General features: G+C 39.2%; 1 protein-coding gene across 2 annotated transcripts; it reads right to left on the bottom strand.

Moving 5' to 3' along the window:
• Positions 1-237: 237 nt before the first annotated feature.
• Positions 238-14794, bottom strand: BZW1 (basic leucine zipper and W2 domains 1). Of its 2 annotated transcripts, XM_004378208.2 has the most exons (12): positions 14639-14794; positions 13362-13435; positions 10881-11057; positions 8760-8854; positions 7897-7962; positions 7113-7248; positions 6107-6216; positions 5786-5956; positions 5165-5311; positions 4474-4612; positions 3247-3369; positions 239-2789 (listed from the first exon to the last, which is right to left on the bottom strand). In XM_004378208.2, exons 2-12 carry the CDS (start codon positions 13423-13425, stop codon positions 2758-2760), a joined length of 1260 nt encoding a protein of 419 aa, XP_004378265.1. In that variant the 5' UTR covers positions 13426-13435; positions 14639-14794; the 3' UTR covers positions 239-2757. The 2 variants fall into 2 exon arrangements, with proteins under 2 accessions (XP_023588731.1, XP_004378265.1); XM_023732963.1 differs by lacking the exons at positions 13362-13435; positions 14639-14794 and having other exon boundaries at positions 238-2789; positions 8849-8854; positions 10881-10958.
• Between the last annotated feature and the right edge of the window lie 1743 nt (positions 14795-16537).

The raw sequence follows: 16537 nt of genomic DNA, 5'->3' as shown, positions 1-16537 counted from the left end.
ATCAACGATCTGTAAAATGAGAAATGCCTTGCCAATGTCTACGGTGGTACAAAGCACAAATGTTGATAGTGATTGCCAAAAAACAAACCTCTATTTTCTAATAACTCTGATGTAAAAAATACTGCTCCAGCCTATGGATAAGCATAAAAATGTGCCTGCCAATGCAGATGGTTCATTATTAGACCCTGCTTAACCTTTTTAAAAAAAAGATAAATCAGGGTGTGCAATCTCAATGGGGATAATAATCTCACTTTTTTACGTACAAAGCACAGATACATACATTTCCAACATTATCTATGGCATTAAAATTTCATGCAGAAGTGATTAGGAAAAAAAGGTCTAAAAGGCTTCATGGGGGTGATGAGAAAAACGTTGAGAAACACTGAATCACAGTAAAGTTCTCAGCCACATGCATTTCCCCTCACCACCATCATTATGCTGTCAGAATTCTCTGATCTGAAATTTTCTTAAGGGCAGAGTAATAGGTATCTCTTGGACAAGACTTCCAGGATAATTAAGAATAAGAAACTTAGAATCATAATTAAAAGTACAGCTTTAACATCTATATTAAGAATTACGTATTTGAGGCCATAGGTTGGCACTGCAGCTGAGTTCCAAATTACCACTTAAAATTCAAAATGAAAATCTGCAGTCTTTTTAAAAAGCATTCCCTTTCTTTACACTATACTGTCACAGGTGACTTACCCATTTACTATTAACATTGTAGTAAGTAAACACTACTGTGTCATTATGCAAGAAAAACTCTTATGATCAGACAAAGATCATAATGTAGTGCTGGAAGACTACACACTCTTTCACTATACACAGTATATAATACAACAGGATACAGTTTGTACAGCAGTAACATGCAATGATTTGGTTGTAGAAATACGTTAATGTAGTTTCAGCTACATTAAAATTTTGTGTAGGTGTTTATGTTTGGGAGTCATAAACTGGATGAAAGGAGCCATTATTTAATACTTACAGAATAAAGATATTTCAACACATGACATACGGTATTGTCATTAACATGCAATTCACAAAAAAAATAAAAAATTAAAAAAAGACTGACCTGTAAACCTAAGTGTAAGGATGGACTTTATTTAAAAAAAAAAAAGTCTTTTGAGGACTACGTACAAATTACAAAGTAAAAGCAGATTACTACTTAGAAATCTAGTGAATACATTTTGCCTGTGCAGGAAAACTTTATCAAAGTTATTCATTTAACAAATTCACCCCATTCACAATGTTATCAGTTATAATGCTCTTCTTCATAAGGTTACTATACCTTTATTTCAAATTATATTACACGTTATTCCCTCAAGATGAACTTCTAATTTTAAACACCATATTCTTGGCTCATAAGAATGGCACCTTAGAAAACGGTAATTTCCACTCAGTCTGTGGTGGCATTATTCCAGGTAAGTTTCTTTCAGCAATAAGAAAACCTTTAAAATGTTCACTCTTAACATGAAGTCTCTTCTCCTAAAAAATGTGGTCACATTTTGGTTTCTAATGACTACGTACATAAATGGGTAGCAGCAAGAAAAGAATGATGAAAATTAAAAGGCAGCCATTAAAATAGATGGATCAACCATACATAAGACATATTTGGCTCATGGCAATTAAAAAAATGGCAACTAGGGTATGTCAACAGCCAGATGCTTGACTCATTACGGAATATATTAACAAACTGAAGCCAGTCCAGCATGACCAAGTGGACTATATCATTATCATTGCACTTCATTCTTTACAACAAATAGTGTAAGCCAATAGAAAATACAACTTATATTAGAGTCTCAATTAGAATATGCTCATTACTTAACATCAACAATTTTTACTGGGTTTAGAACATTAGTCATTTCCCTTATTTGCACTCCTTTACCAGTTCTTTCTTATCAACCTAAGTGTATTCTGTGTAAAACATTCTGAATGACTTTTCTTACGTACATTTGAAAATAGTTGTATGAAAAATACCCAGCTGGTTTGCCTAGAAAGATATTAACTGAATGCAGAAATTTCTCAATAGGAAAAAGCTCAACCTTCTTCTTTCCACCACCTCTGTCACATATGATTTCCCAAAGACCTCACTTTCAAGTTTGTTCTCCATGGCTTCACTAAGGAATGAAAACCAGTGAGCAAACAACCGAACTTAAGGAAATCTGACGTTAAAAATGCAAGAAAATATGTTAACATGCAAGCAATGGTCCAAACACTCAAGATTCATGTTAATAAATTCAATTATTATGAGATTTCCATTGATGAATAGGGCTCTGGGCATAAAATATGCCACCTTTTCATTTCATACCGAATTATCACAGAAATCACTGCCTTTTGAGACTTTGGATACTTTTACAGTTTAATTTGCAAACAGAATTTTTATAACAAATTGTTTTTAACCAAATCGTATCTTGAAAACTGTATATAGAAAACCCAGGGAATAAAGTGAACTGTTCATTGTGGAAGGCCTTAAATTACATTATTACAGTAGAAAATACAGGAGGTAGAAGATAACTGAAAAGACTAATGCAACATTGGATTCCAATCTATAGCTCCTGTAGCTACTTAAAACATGGTTTCAGAAACTAAACCCAACATTTCCAGTAACCATAGAAACAGTTAAAATAAAATTTGCCATGAAAGCCCTTATATCATGCTTGATATAGGGAGGTAGGAAGACGTAAGAACCAGGACACATGAGACATGACGTTTTATCTACAACTCCTGTTTGCTTTACTGAGGGTGTAGTTTCAAAATTCAGTCACCTTCTTCAGCTTCAGACTCAGATTCTAAAAAAGGGGGAAGATGTAGTCAAGCATCATATAATATCAGAACACAAAAGTTACCATTTATAACTTTGATGCTTTTTATTATAATTAAGAAATTTCATTAGTAAAATGAAAATATCCTGCTTATATAATGGGTCTATTCCAAAGTATTCACTTAGCAATCTTAGAATTCATAAATATCTATTAATTGTTTTCAAAATTTTCAGTTTTTCTCTTGGAATGTTTAGTATTTTGACTGAGCTATCAAAACATTGCAATAATTAAAGTCTAGCTTTCCTCATCTGACTTAAGCAAATGACTATCTGCAGGTCTGTTATAACAGAAAAAAAAATCTGTATCCTAGATACAAAATGCCATCAGAATGAAAGAAGGCAGCATGTGTGGACATATACTATGGCCACGTTAATATTAGTTTTTCAGGCTTTACCAAATAAACCGAACAAAGGTGAAAACTTACCCTCTTCAGCATTTTTGAGCCACTCTACAAACTTTTTCATTTGCTCAAGGAAGACACTTTTCCCCTTTGCAACATGTGCATCTTTATACCACTTCAGAATGGGCTCCTCACTCAGGACTTCAGCTATGAAGGAGAGCGATCATTACATTCAGGGAGTTTTGACAAAATCTGGAGACATTTTTGGTTATCACACTGAGGAGGGGTGCTACTGATATCTACTGGGTAGAGATCAGGGATGTTCTTAACACCCTACAACGCACAGGACAACCACCCACAATGAAGAATTACCTGGCCCAAAATGTCAATAATGCTGAAATTGAGAAACTCTTTGTTAAATGAGTAAGAAAATTTGACAAAAAATTTGTCAATTTTAGGTGTGAAAATGGTACCATGTTTTTATTTAAAGAAAAAAATAATTCCATATACTTCACAGGTGCTTATTGAAAAAATTAAATGAAGATTTTTAGAATTTATTTCTAATAATCTGAGTGGGGGGAAATAAGCAGGGGTATAGCTGCTTTCAAGAAACCTAACCACAGCTGATAATCACGAAAACACTGTTACACCAGAATTCAATAACCCCATTCTCTCTTTAAAAAAAAAAAAAAAATTCTGGGGAAGACACCAACAAAATCATCTAAGAGAATTAACGAACAGAAGTAATACACGTATTCATGAAACTACACTCACTGAGTTCGAGGCTGGTTTATGTAGCATTAAAACAAAAATGTTATCACGAACCACTGTATACTATCTGCAACAGGCACTCTCCCAACAGAGGTCGTTCTCTCTCTTTATTAACCACTTTAGACCAGTTTTCTGAAACACGGGATCACAGAAAAGGGAACAATAACAGTAACTGTGTATTAAGAAGCATTTTGAACTGGTCACATGGGGTAACGGGGTAGGGTAAAGGAGAGAAGCCATGTGAGGACCCAAGAGACGTGAAAAGTGTGTCTGGGGAAGGGAACTTGGAAATTTGATGTGGCTAGAGTACAGGAGAGGAAGTTGAGGCTGCATCGTGAAGGTTTTAGATTTTAGCTTTTTAATAGAGTTGAGACATGTTTTAATATTAATGCATTAAAAAGCACCCAATTAGAGACAACTCAGTCCTGTGAGTAAAAAATATCTCAGGGAGTGGATATTCAAGCCACTATTCATTTTAATTATTTTGAATATTGACGAGTTTCTGTTAAACATATTCACAAAATTCAAAATTTAAATTACCTTTATAAAAAAGCACCACTATTTTCTGGAAGGCTTTCATGAAATGAATGTTGTCATAACAATACTCCTGAATCTTCAGCAACAGAGTCAGCTCGGACTGACCTTGGGTAGTGAAGGCAGCAAGTAGAGGGCTATATTGCTTTTAAAGGGACAGGAGAAAGATCCAGTCATATATCACAATGACTATCCATTACAAAATCTCTAAAATAGAGAACATAACTCACCTTTTACATTCACTATAAACTATAATCTATTTATGAACTAAATTGTTTATAAACTTAATTATGTTTAGAAATTAAAAACAAAAACACTAACTCAGAAAAATCTTCTAAGCATCTAAGTCAAATAACCAATACTGCACTGAGTATTCCAGATATCAATACTATGTCAGTTATTTTAGAGGAAAAAGAATGCTCCTATTTTCTAATATTCCCTCAAATGCAAATATCACAACTGCAGGTTTAAGCTACTTTTAAACATGTATTTGTTTCTAACTCGTAAACCAAAGAAAGGCCAATTCAACGTTAAAAGTGTTATCATCACTAGTTAGTATGTTATTTGTCTATTTACCACTGGGTTATCCCCAGGAACCACAGGATATGGCAAATCTCCTAGAAAAGTACAGCAATTAATTCATTCATCCCCACTTAAGAGCAGAATGATTTGTTCTGTCAAGGCACCATTCTAATACCTTCAAGTGCTTGATGGCTTGCTCTGCTACAAGCTCCTCTTTTTTGTTCCATTCCACAGTACTCATTACACTTGACCAGACTATTCCGATGACAACTGGTTCTGGGATGTTGTTTTTTTTCATCTCCTCCTTGACATATAAAATTATCTGCAAAAGAATCCAAGTTCAGTAACAGAAGTCAGTTTTGATACATACATACTTTACATTATCAAATTTAGACTTTTTACAAAAGGCATAAAAACACCTTTCCACCCAAGTGACAACAATCCCATGTATACACCATATATCACAAAGGGCTTTTAGAACTGGAAGAGGCCTCTGGTTCAAACCCCTTATTTTACACAGAGGCAAACTAACTAGGAAGGAACCAAGATGCAAACAAAATCACGTCTGTCCATGCTGGCTTGCACTCTACAAAATCCACAAGTGTTAAGATTTCTGGGCACCAGTAAGACACTGAATAAGTTTATGGAAAGACCAAGGCAAAGTCCCAGTATAATACTCTACAGCTATCAACTCAAACTCACTCTAGTGAAATACTTTACAGTTTTGCAAATGTGTGAAAAATTGCTTTGCTAGCAACTTAGTCACATAAAGATGGTTTACACAAAAATATCTTACATCCTTAAATGGATCACCACGGGACATCTGTTCTTGGAGTTCCTTCTGGAGCTCCTTACGAGCTCCAATGGTTTGTTGATTCCGAACATATTCTGAAAGCTCTTTCAAGCCTGCCTCGGTGAAATACTTTGTGAAGTGTTCAACACTTTGCTTATTGGCAGGAAAGAGTTCCTGAAAGGGAGAATTTAAACTGGTTAAATGGTGTTTAAATCAGATTAAGAAAAATATTTTCCCTCTTTTTCCAGATTAAAAATGAAAAATTTCCCCTTTACATTTGCCTTAAGTGTTGGCAGAACAGGAAGAAAGGAAAAAGTTACAGACCATTAGTCTATTATCCATGCTGACTTTCCGAAGACTTGCAGCTACTGCGTTGATATCTTTTTCGTTTATCCATGATTTAAAGAGCTTTACAGCAAAAGCTGCTGAAACCCCTATAAAAGAACAAGAGTTTACTTAACAGAAGTACCTTCCTGGTTTACAAACATTATACCCCCTCCCCCAATTTTCCCTCTCATAGTTCAATCACACAGGGATTACTTGCTGTACCCTCAAACTTTCCTCTGCCATTGCTTACCATTTCATTCCAATTTCCCCATTCTACCATTCGCTAGATGTGTATTCCTGGGTAAATTAAACTGTTTTTCTAATGTGTAAATTGAGGTTAACAGTTCCTATACCTGTCAGGGCTGTTGTAAGAATTAAGGCATGTCAAGCACTCAGTACTCTAAGCAATAAGAAAAGTTAGCTTTTTTAATACTGTGCAGAATAATTTAACTATGGAAATCACAACAGGGAATGGATTTTCGTTCATAGACTGATATTTTTCCTAATATCCTCTTTTCTATTAAAGATGTTCCCAAGTCTCAACTGGAATTAATCTCTTTCAGGGTTCCCGCAGCATTCCTCTCTTTATCTTCTGTACACACTCACATTTTGTCTGGATCTTTTACCTTTTTGCGTACTTTGAAGAAAGTCATTAACCCTGGCACCAAAGGTGTACATTAAATGTCTACTGAATGTGAATGCACCTATCAAATGTAACCCAAAACCCAAACCCGTTGTTGAGCTGATTCTGACTCATAATGACCCTACTGGACAGAGGAGAACTGCCCCATAGAATTCCCAAGGTGGATTTAAACTGCCGACCTTTTGGTTAGCAGCCGAGCTCTTAACCACAGTACCACCAGGGTTCTATTAAATTTAAGGATGGTTAATAAACTAAGTTTATCACAAGAATCACACTAACTTCTATAACAATTCATCCTCCATGCACTTATCTACCCATCCTCAGCTAACTGAAGACCACTCTTTACCAAAGGTTGCTTACCTTCTTTAACCAAATTCTCATTATAAAGGCTATTAAGAATGGATGCATTAAGCGTCCCATTAGCCAGAAGAACACCAGTCAACATAGCCAGCTTGTTCCTCTCTGACTCGGAAAAACCCTTTAAGAACAGCAGCAGCTACAAAAGTAAACAGTTAAAGAGTTAAAGAAGCAATGAAATTAATAGAAACAGTAAAGCATACTATATTGGTTCAAAGTGTGGGCTCTGAGGTCTAATCATCCAAGTTAATATCTCAGTAATAATACTTATGAGCTAGGTGAAGATCCTGGGCAACTTACTTAACCGCTATGTGCCTCAGTTTCCTCATGTGTAAAATGTGGACAATAAAACTTGCCTCACAGGGTTTTTGTGAATATGAAATGAATTAATTAGAACAGTGCCTGGCACCTAATAAATGTTATTAACATATTACCAGATTCTCTGTGCACCTATATATTAGACTATCTAACAGACTGGGACTCAAATGGGAAGCATGCTACATTGCTCTTAGTCAATGTGTTTAGCTCGGACCCTCTAAACAAATCCCATTCATCTCACTTCGTTTTTAGCCCTCTCCTATTTGAACAGAGCTAAGAAAGTGTACAGCAAATTAGAAATACATACTTTATGAATGAAATGACATATCCCAAAACTACATTTCAAAGACAGCCTACCTAAATATCCAAAACCACCTTAACTCTGTGGCAGAAGTGAGATATTTTGTCCTCTAACATTCCTCTCTCTGACCCTAACCTCTTATTTCCACAGGCATACTGCATCTCATACCTTTTTAACTTCATCTTCAAAACCCTTCTCCAGGTATTTGTAGCGCCTGATTAACTTGTTAAAAACCTAGGAAGAATATTAAATAAATTTAACAATAACTTCATATGTGTACAGAGGATGGATCCCTAAAAAACCTAGATCAAGGTCTCTAATACAGCAATGAAGTGAATTTTCCACTGGACGCAACAGTTTATGAACCGTCTAATCCAGTTTGAGAAGGGCTTGTCAACTCCAAAATCCTGCAAGATACCAATGCTCTTAACACTTTCATAGCCATCCCCAACACATTTTTACCACTGTACATTAAAGCAAGGGCTAATTATTGATCAAATACAAGTCATTTACCCATCATAGAATACTGACAGAATATTATCATAAAATACAGTTTTATATTCCTTAACAATCCCCGGGCTGGACGCCATTTAAATTCTTTGTTTGTAGAAATACAAATGTAACAATGAAACCAGCAAATGAGATTCTGATTGTTCAGCTAATCTGCCTACAACTCATTCACCTTTAAAAACAGTTATATGGAGAATAACTCAACTATGGAAATCATTATAGAAAACTGATTCTCCTTTTCAGCTTGGAGTAATTCCACAGGGACAAACAGGAAAAGGAGAGCTAATTTTTCTTTCTTTTCTTGTTTGTTTTCCCTGATACTTCTGAAGTTCCTAATTCATCACACTACAGCAAGACTAGTATCCTTAAAACTTCAGTTCAACACTAGAAAATTCAAAAATGTGAAAGTATCAAAATTCCTTCAATTTTTTACCTTCAACCTCTTTAAAGCAGAATATTCCTTAAACGTTAATCAGACAAACAGTAGCTAACTAAATATAATTAAGTAAAATTTCATTTACCTGAGCAAATGCTTGCATGGTCTCTAGGTCTTCTTGTGCTGCAAACACACAGACATCTGTACGCATCATGTCGTCTGCCAGTGTACCACCTGGGGCTAAGGGATATTTTACAAAAAACTTGCAGTGAACTTAATTTTCATCAGTAATCATTTAAATCTTACTTTCTACAAGGATTTTCATTATAAAATAAAATGATAAAATTCTAAGAGATGACTTGAAAGCAAAGTCAACTTGTCAGCAGGAACATGGCTGACTGGTTTGATATGCATGAATTGAAGCAATTTATATAGGATTAAACCAAACAATCCACTTTAGCACCCCAGTGAAACTCACTGCATTAACCACTCAATAGTACCAATTGTCACTCAAATGGAGGTGTTCAGAGCTGGTTTTGATACAAAACTTTCCACACTGAAAAAACACTCTGTCAAGCTTCCAAAAAGGCTTCCTAATACCCAACTGGTGCTTCACCAATTAGGTTACAGATCAAAGCTCATTACACTTTTGCCTCTAGGACATGTTTGAAAATTTCCTTATCATATCTTTTAAAACGAAAAAAATTCCTTATCAATAGCAGTATTGTGAATCTACGAAAACAGACAGGGATCCCAGTAGAGGGTCCGGACAGAGCTGGTGAAAAAATGTAGAACAAAATTCTAACTCACGAAAAAAGACAGACTCACTTGTCTGATGGAGACTGGAGAAACCCCAAGAGTATGGCCCCTAGACACTCTTTTTAACTCAGTACTGAAATCACTCCTGAGGTTCACCCTTCAACCAAAGATCAGACAAGCCGATAAAACAAAATAAGACTAAATGGGCACACCAGCTCAGAAGCAAGGACAAGAAGATAGGAGGGACAGGAAAGCTGGTAACGGGGAACCCAAGGTTGAGAAGAGGAGTGTTGACATGTCGGGGTTGGCAAGCAATGTCACAAAACATTAAGCTATTAGTTGTTTAATGAGAAACTAATTTGTTCTGTAAACCTTCATCTATCTGTAAACTTTCATCTAAAGCACAATTAAATAAAAAACCCACTGCCGTCAAGCCGATCCCGGCTCATAGTGACCCTATAGAACAGAGAACCGCCCCACAGGATTTCCAAGGAGCGGCTGGTGGAATCAAACTGCTAACCTTTTGGTTAGCAGCCGGATGCCTAACCACTGTACCACCAGGCATTAAAAGGTATGAATTTTAAGTTCCTGGTTCCATCACTGAATAATTGTTTGACTGCAAGTCCTTCCAAATGTGTATAAACGCAGTTCTGATTCCAGCATAGCTTGGCCATCAGGGTCAATACAATGTTACTGTAAAAACATTCTGAATTATTTTAAAAAGCTATGCATATAAAATTACCATCACCTGAAACTATATAACTAAGTATCACATTCTGTAAAGATATCTTGAGCTACTGAGAGTGAGGATAGTAAAAGAGTAGCACTGACCAACAGAAATATAATCAGCCATATATGTAATTTAAAATCTTATAGAAACCATGTTAAAAAATAACCAGTGGAATTTTAATAATGTATTTTAACCCAACATATAAAAAATACGATTTCAGAATGTAAACAACATGCAAAATATTGATATATTTTATTCTTTTTTATATTAAGTCTTTAAAATCCAATGTGTATTTTGAACTTACAGCACCTCTCACTCTGGACTAGCCACATTCCAAGTGTTCAACAACCACATGTGACTAGTGGCTACTGTATTGAACACTGCAGGATTAGTCTTCAGGTATGCAGAAGCATTTCATAAGACAGCCAACAAGGAGTAGGGGTTTCTCCATTAACTGGAAGTATTCAAACACAGGTTGCGGGAAAACAAAAATCACCGAGCAGGGATGCTGTAGGGACTTATAAACCACACAGAGAAGTCATCCCCAAAAATTATGGTTCTGTAACAGACTTCAAATATGAGACTAGACAGAGCAAGGCAATCTGCTAACTTAATAGGATGTGGGAAGGAAAAAAAAAGAATAGTGAAAGTCTAAGGGGATAAAAACAAAACAATCCCTATTTTGATAGGTTTGTCAAATTGTTTATATTCAGGATTCTCAATTCCATACAGTACACTTTCGTAAATTATTAAGGCCACAAAACCCCAAATACTTACCCAGCATTCCACCGGCCACCAGAATGTCAAAGAGTGTTTCTGCATATCGACGGTAATCAAGTTTTGCTCCAGAAGCATCAAGAAACTTAGCTACTGCTTCTAAATCAGTACCAGTTTCAGTTAAGCCTTGAATAATACAGTCTTGAAACTGAGTAGGGTCAAACCTCTCTTTTTCATCTGGGGAGGGAGGAGAGACCCAAAACATTTAGTTTTAAAAGGCTTACTAAAATACCATGAGACCACCACCTTATAAAGCTGCAACCACATTCATCACAATTGCATTTAGTAGTTGGATATAAAGCAAACACAGCTAGATTACCCAAGACCTGCATGCAACACAAGCAAACAAAATGAGAGACTAAATACACATCCTATGCAAGTTTGCCCCCTGTATAGTAAGGAAGGATGGCCCAGTCACAAGAATTACTGTAGCCCTTTTCTTCTACTACCTTCTCAAACAAGTCTCGTAAGTGAGCTAAATGTGCAGGCCATGAAGTGGCCTTTGACAATTTCTACCTGGAACGCTTTCCTATTGCCTCTTGGCTTTTCTGAAATTTAAGCCAGCCTCCAAATCTCAGGTTAAGTTTCACTCCTCGGTGAACTTCTGCCCAAACACTGGAGCTCCTGGTTCTTCTCTTTCAATGTCTACAGCACTTTCTTTTATATAACTCGTTTAGTGTTTATTAATGTAATCTTTAGAAAGTGTAACTATTGAGCACTCAATATATGACAGAACCTGTACTAGGTGTTTTACTTTCTCATAATAACCTTTTGATCTCATTATTCAGAAGAGAAACTGAGGGTCAGAGAAATTAGGAAATCATGAGACCATACTGTGTAGTACGTTAAGAACATAGGCTCTGCAGTCAAACTGCCTGACTGAAATTCTGATAACTTCTTACTGTCTGAATTTGAGCAACTAGCCTCACTCTCCATGCCTCAAATTCCCTACTGTTAAAATGGGGATTAAGCGCAATCTTTTAAAGCTTTTATGAAGATTAAATAACAAATACAAAGAATAATGCCTTGGGCACATGCCTAACTAAATAAGCAACTGAGATGTTTTCACACAGTCTTCACTACATGACAGGGTTTCTCTATCTAGGTTAGACACCTTACTATTTACCCAGCACTGGGATAATCAACTCTTCCTTGTTTGCCTACGACCTTCTTGGTTTTAGCACTGAAAATTCTGTGTCCTGGGAACTCCCTCAGTCCCAGGGAAATCAGGATGGCCAGTCATCCTAGCCACAACTCTACTCATCAACAGCTAGGAGGACATGAGTTCTTTCTATCTGGAACTGGGCAGTGATATCACTCCCTGATGCTACCAGTAATAATAAAGTTACTTGCCGCTATTATTTATATAAAGGGGTTGATGATACCAGTAACCCACATACTCAGAGGATACAGACTTTTGCCCATCAGTGCTCAACTGCTCTGGGTTTACAACTTCTGTACCCCCTCTTAAGGAAACTTATTAGCTAAATCTAAGTGAATCTGGATGACTAAAATCAAATCACACTTTGGTCTCCCCATTATCTCTACAAGGGACTGTGATCAGAGACCACAAAAGATTCTTTGATATATATCTCAAAATGCCACTTAGTGTACAAAAAGAAAACACAATTCATGATCAGTAGCTGACCCAGTTCTTATTTTCACAAATGTCCTGTAAGATAAAGTTAATATGTGCTTTTCAGCAAATAATATTGCTTTGGGACAATATTAAGCCTAATACAAAATATATCTGACACCACGCCCTATTCAGCTTTGCATCACTTGTGCAGACCCTTGCTACAGCATTCAATATAGGTAGTCCCTGACTTACGACCATATTCGAGTTATGATGAACCCCACTTACCACTGTTTTTTTGGTACATCTTATCGTATGGAACCCATGGTAAGTTGGGGACTGCCTGTATTCACTTGAGTACACACTAATACAACAAAGTTAATCCTAATAGTTTCTACTAAGTCTGTGACACAAATATTTAATTTCAGAAGACATTACAATTATCATGTGAACCCTACTCCGTAACTAAAGTCTTGATTTTTTTTCTCACAAATCTGCACAAAATTTGAGTGAAGTTAGTGATCATGTTAGGAACTCTCCTTTTATAAAGTAACCTTTTGCTCGAGCAAAATGTTTGCTTAAATGAAATTGCTAGCTAGGAAAACACAGCCCATACTTTTTTTTTTTAAAAGGTATTTTATTTCATAGTCAGAATTAACTAGCTCATACTAAAAAGAACATTCACTAATATGCTTAGAAATATGTTGACTCAAAACTAAAGAAGGCTTGGGAAAGCCCTAGAAATATTAAAAGTATAGCTGAAATGGCAGTCAACTAGAATTTCAAGTTCTTTCCTGGTATTTTCTCTTAATGTTTTAGTACTAAGCAATTATCTGTCAGAGGAACCAAGACATGCAAAATATTCTGGTGTTTCAAAGAGTTATCATTAAAGCATAAATATTTACCTCTTTTTCTAGTTTTAAAACGCTGGCCTGATAGCGTTGGCTTTTGCTGCTTTTGATTATTCATAAAAGACACCCTAGAGAAAGAGAAATAAGGCCTTAAAGATATCATGTCGTAATATTCATTTTTAAACAAAGCATCAAACCTCTACAACACAAGTTTTCAACATGGCAATATACCTGGGTGCAGGCACAAATAGTTACCTTCGCTTAAATGAAACATAACTTCGAAATCTGGGTTTCTCCCTACAAGAAACCCTTTAAAGATGTGCCGTGAAATACACCCTTAAATGACTTTACAGAGCCACAGTGACTGGTGGCCAACCATCCACCATAAATATGATTGTTTAGTTTCTTCCTCGTTCCTCTAAGTTCGCATACATCTTTTACTACTCCGGAGCACCACAGACAAAACCACCAGCATAGCTGTAGCTATCCAAAACGTACACATCAATCTTAAGGCACTGTCAAATGGTGAATTCCTCTTTCTAAAGGGCCTGGTTGTAAGCACCACTCTTCCCTAAAAGTCGTGCCTGGGACCGCAGAGGCCGCTTGCACCACTCCAGCCTGCAACATTAACTGAGAGGGCCAAGCCTCCTTTGACCCATTCCCTGCAATCCAAGCCTCCTACCAGAACACGTGTCTCCCTAGCTACAACGTTCCCCTGACTCCAGCTCTGGAGACACACAACCCATCCCCGCCCGCGGCCCACTTGGCCACAGCGGGGCGCCGTAGTGGCTGCTCCTCGACCGCGGCCCCTTCTCCACTGACCCCGTTGTCGGCGGTGGCGGCCGCCGCAACGTGCGGACCACAGGAGCCGAGGCGCTTCGCGCCGGGGGCCCTGCCGCCCCGTACATCCGCCCGCCCTCCAGCGAAAGCAGCGGCGGAGGCGGCGGCGGCAGCGGTGGTAGTGGCTCCCCCGCCCCGCCCGTCCGGAACCCCCCACGCGCACATCACCCAACAGAGGCCGCCGCGGCTTTGTTACCCAGGCCGGGCAGGGCCCGGAGGGGGACCCGCCTCAGTCACTGCGTCCACCCCCGGCGCTGCGGCGCGCACCCAGGTCACACATCCCAGCCGGGGCCACCGCCATCCCTCGGCCACCCCGCTGAGCAGCGGCCCCGGCCCCGGCATCCAGGGCCCTATCCGGCCCAGCCTCATGCGGCGGCCTCCGCTCAGGCCACTCCAAGTCGGGCCGCACCAGAACCGCTGCCTCCCTCGCCCTCTGCCCAGTGACGAGGGGCCGCAACCTTGACCCAAGGCAAGCTGGCAGCGCGCCTCACCGAATTTAAGGCGAAGAGAAAAGAGCCAGAAATCCTCGCTGTGGCGGTAACTGCAGCGCTATCTCCTCTGCGACCGGAACTAACGCGAGGAGGAGAAGCAGGAGGAGGGAAGAAGTGCCACCCCTGCTCCGATCGGTTTCCTATCGCGAGATTTCTTCCCCTTGACCCCTCGCTCTTCTTGCCCCTGCCCGATCTCTTCAGCCTCCGCGTTTTCCATTCCTTTAGGTGTGGGGTGGGATAGTAGGAAAAGGCGGGGAAGGGAATTTTCAAAGCTTCTTTATTCCCCTATTGGGTTCCCGGTTTTTCACACGCTTATCCTGAACTAGCCCATCTTCCTTTTACTGCCGCGTGATCTGGCCTCAGCACATGGAGGGGTTGGAAGGACGAAGTCTCCCCCTACTCCCAGCCTCGAAGTTGGCCGCGTCCACTCGTAGTCCTCCCGCTCCCAACCCCCCCGCCCCTCGTGCCGGAAGTCGAAGCCCAAGGGCTGGGGAAGGGCGCTCCGGCTGAGGTTGGGTTGTAGCCCAACCCTGCTCTGGGGCTTTAGGCCACTGGGGTCTAGCTTTGGTAAAGGAGACCACGCCTCGCCTCCACTCGGGCAAGGGCTGGCAGAACTGTCTCAGGCTCAGGCCGAAGTAAGGCGACATTGCTCAGCGGTGCTGGCTGGGTGGGGTCGTGCACTGCAGGCAGAGTTCAGAAAGGAAGTTCTGTCCTTCGACTGCCGCCAAGCCACTTCTTGCAGTAGTTGCAGTCGTTCTTTACTGAATGTGGTGGTTGTAGGGACTCGGTTCGTTAACTCACAGATTGCTGGCCCTCAACCTCAGATTTTCTAGTTCTGTAGGTCTGGTGTGAATTCCAAGAATGTGCATTTCTAACAGCTTTCTGGTGGTGGTGATTCTGCTGCTGCTCGTCTAGGGACTACACTTTGAGAACCACTGAATTAGTGTATCTTCAGGGAGCTGGGGACGATCAGATGAGATGGTGCATAGGGAAAAGCACTGTGGATGATACAGAACGCTGTACAAATAGAGATGCATAGCGTTTCCAGCGTCTAGCCTGATGTTTTTATTCCCTGAGTTTGAACTGTAGTCCTTTGCCTCGTCACCTGCTTCCTTGCTCTCCTGCAACCAGAGAATCCTTAAAAACAGTTTCTCCCTAAAATCACCTTTTCTGCTTCTCTTTCCTATCAGCCATTTTGGAAAAAATAGTCAAGTTTGTTAGTTGATTTCTTTTCCTTGGCTATTTTTTTCTGCCCTTCCCCCGCCCCCCCGAAATTGCTTTCTCAGAGTTCTTTCCTGATATGATTGTCAAATGCAGTGATTCTTTTCAGTCTTCACCCTCTTTGCCTCTTCTAAGCATTTAGTGTTACCTGTCTCCTTAAAACTTTGCTCCAACTTTCCTGGCTACCACTCTGAATACTGTACTCCTTTGTATTTGTGGACTCATTTTTCTGTTCTCACACCTTTTATCTTCTTTAGTCATACTTTCTTCCCTGACAGTCTGATACATTCCCAGGGATTTAACTTTTATCTCCATTTAGAAGGTCCCCAAATTCATCTAGTGAATAACTGAACAAACATCTGTTGAGTCCATGGCTCTGTGTTGGTCCAAGTTGAGGGTACACCAGTGAGAAGGTCCTGAGGCAGGTAAGAACCTGACCTGCTGGCGGAACTGGATGATGCTAGTGTGACTAGAGCTTGGTGGGAGGAGTGTGGGGAGCAGAGAGAAGTAGCAGGAGTCAGATATCTAACCCCAGCCTTTCTCCTAAACCCCTAATCCCACTGTCTGGCATCTCCACTGGAACACCAAACTTAACATTCTTAGTACTATTGATTACCCTTCCCCCAAAACTGTTTTTCTGACAAAGTTCTACTAAATCTATGATGCTTCACTAATAAA

Source organism: Trichechus manatus, unplaced genomic scaffold, assembly GCF_000243295.1.
Source record: "Trichechus manatus latirostris isolate Lorelei unplaced genomic scaffold, TriManLat1.0 scaffold00056, whole genome shotgun sequence".
In the NCBI taxonomy this organism is placed as follows: domain Eukaryota; kingdom Metazoa; phylum Chordata; class Mammalia; order Sirenia; family Trichechidae; genus Trichechus; species Trichechus manatus.
This window is presented reverse-complemented; position numbering and strand designations above follow the sequence as displayed.

Excerpts from the sequence above, each read along its gene's own strand:
- BZW1 (XM_004378208.2), bottom strand. The coding sequence starts at position 13,425 with ATGAATAATCAAAAGCAGCAAAAGCCAACGCTATCAGGCCAGCGTTTT. Across the intron at positions 11,058-13,361 it reads TTTTAAAACTAGAAAAAGAG|ATGAAAAAGAGAGGTTTGAC; the intron begins GTAAATATTTAT and ends CTCCCTCCCCAG. Across the intron at positions 5,957-6,106 it reads GCATGGATAATAGACTAATG|GAACTCTTTCCTGCCAATAA; the intron begins GTCTGTAACTTT and ends TCTCCCTTTCAG.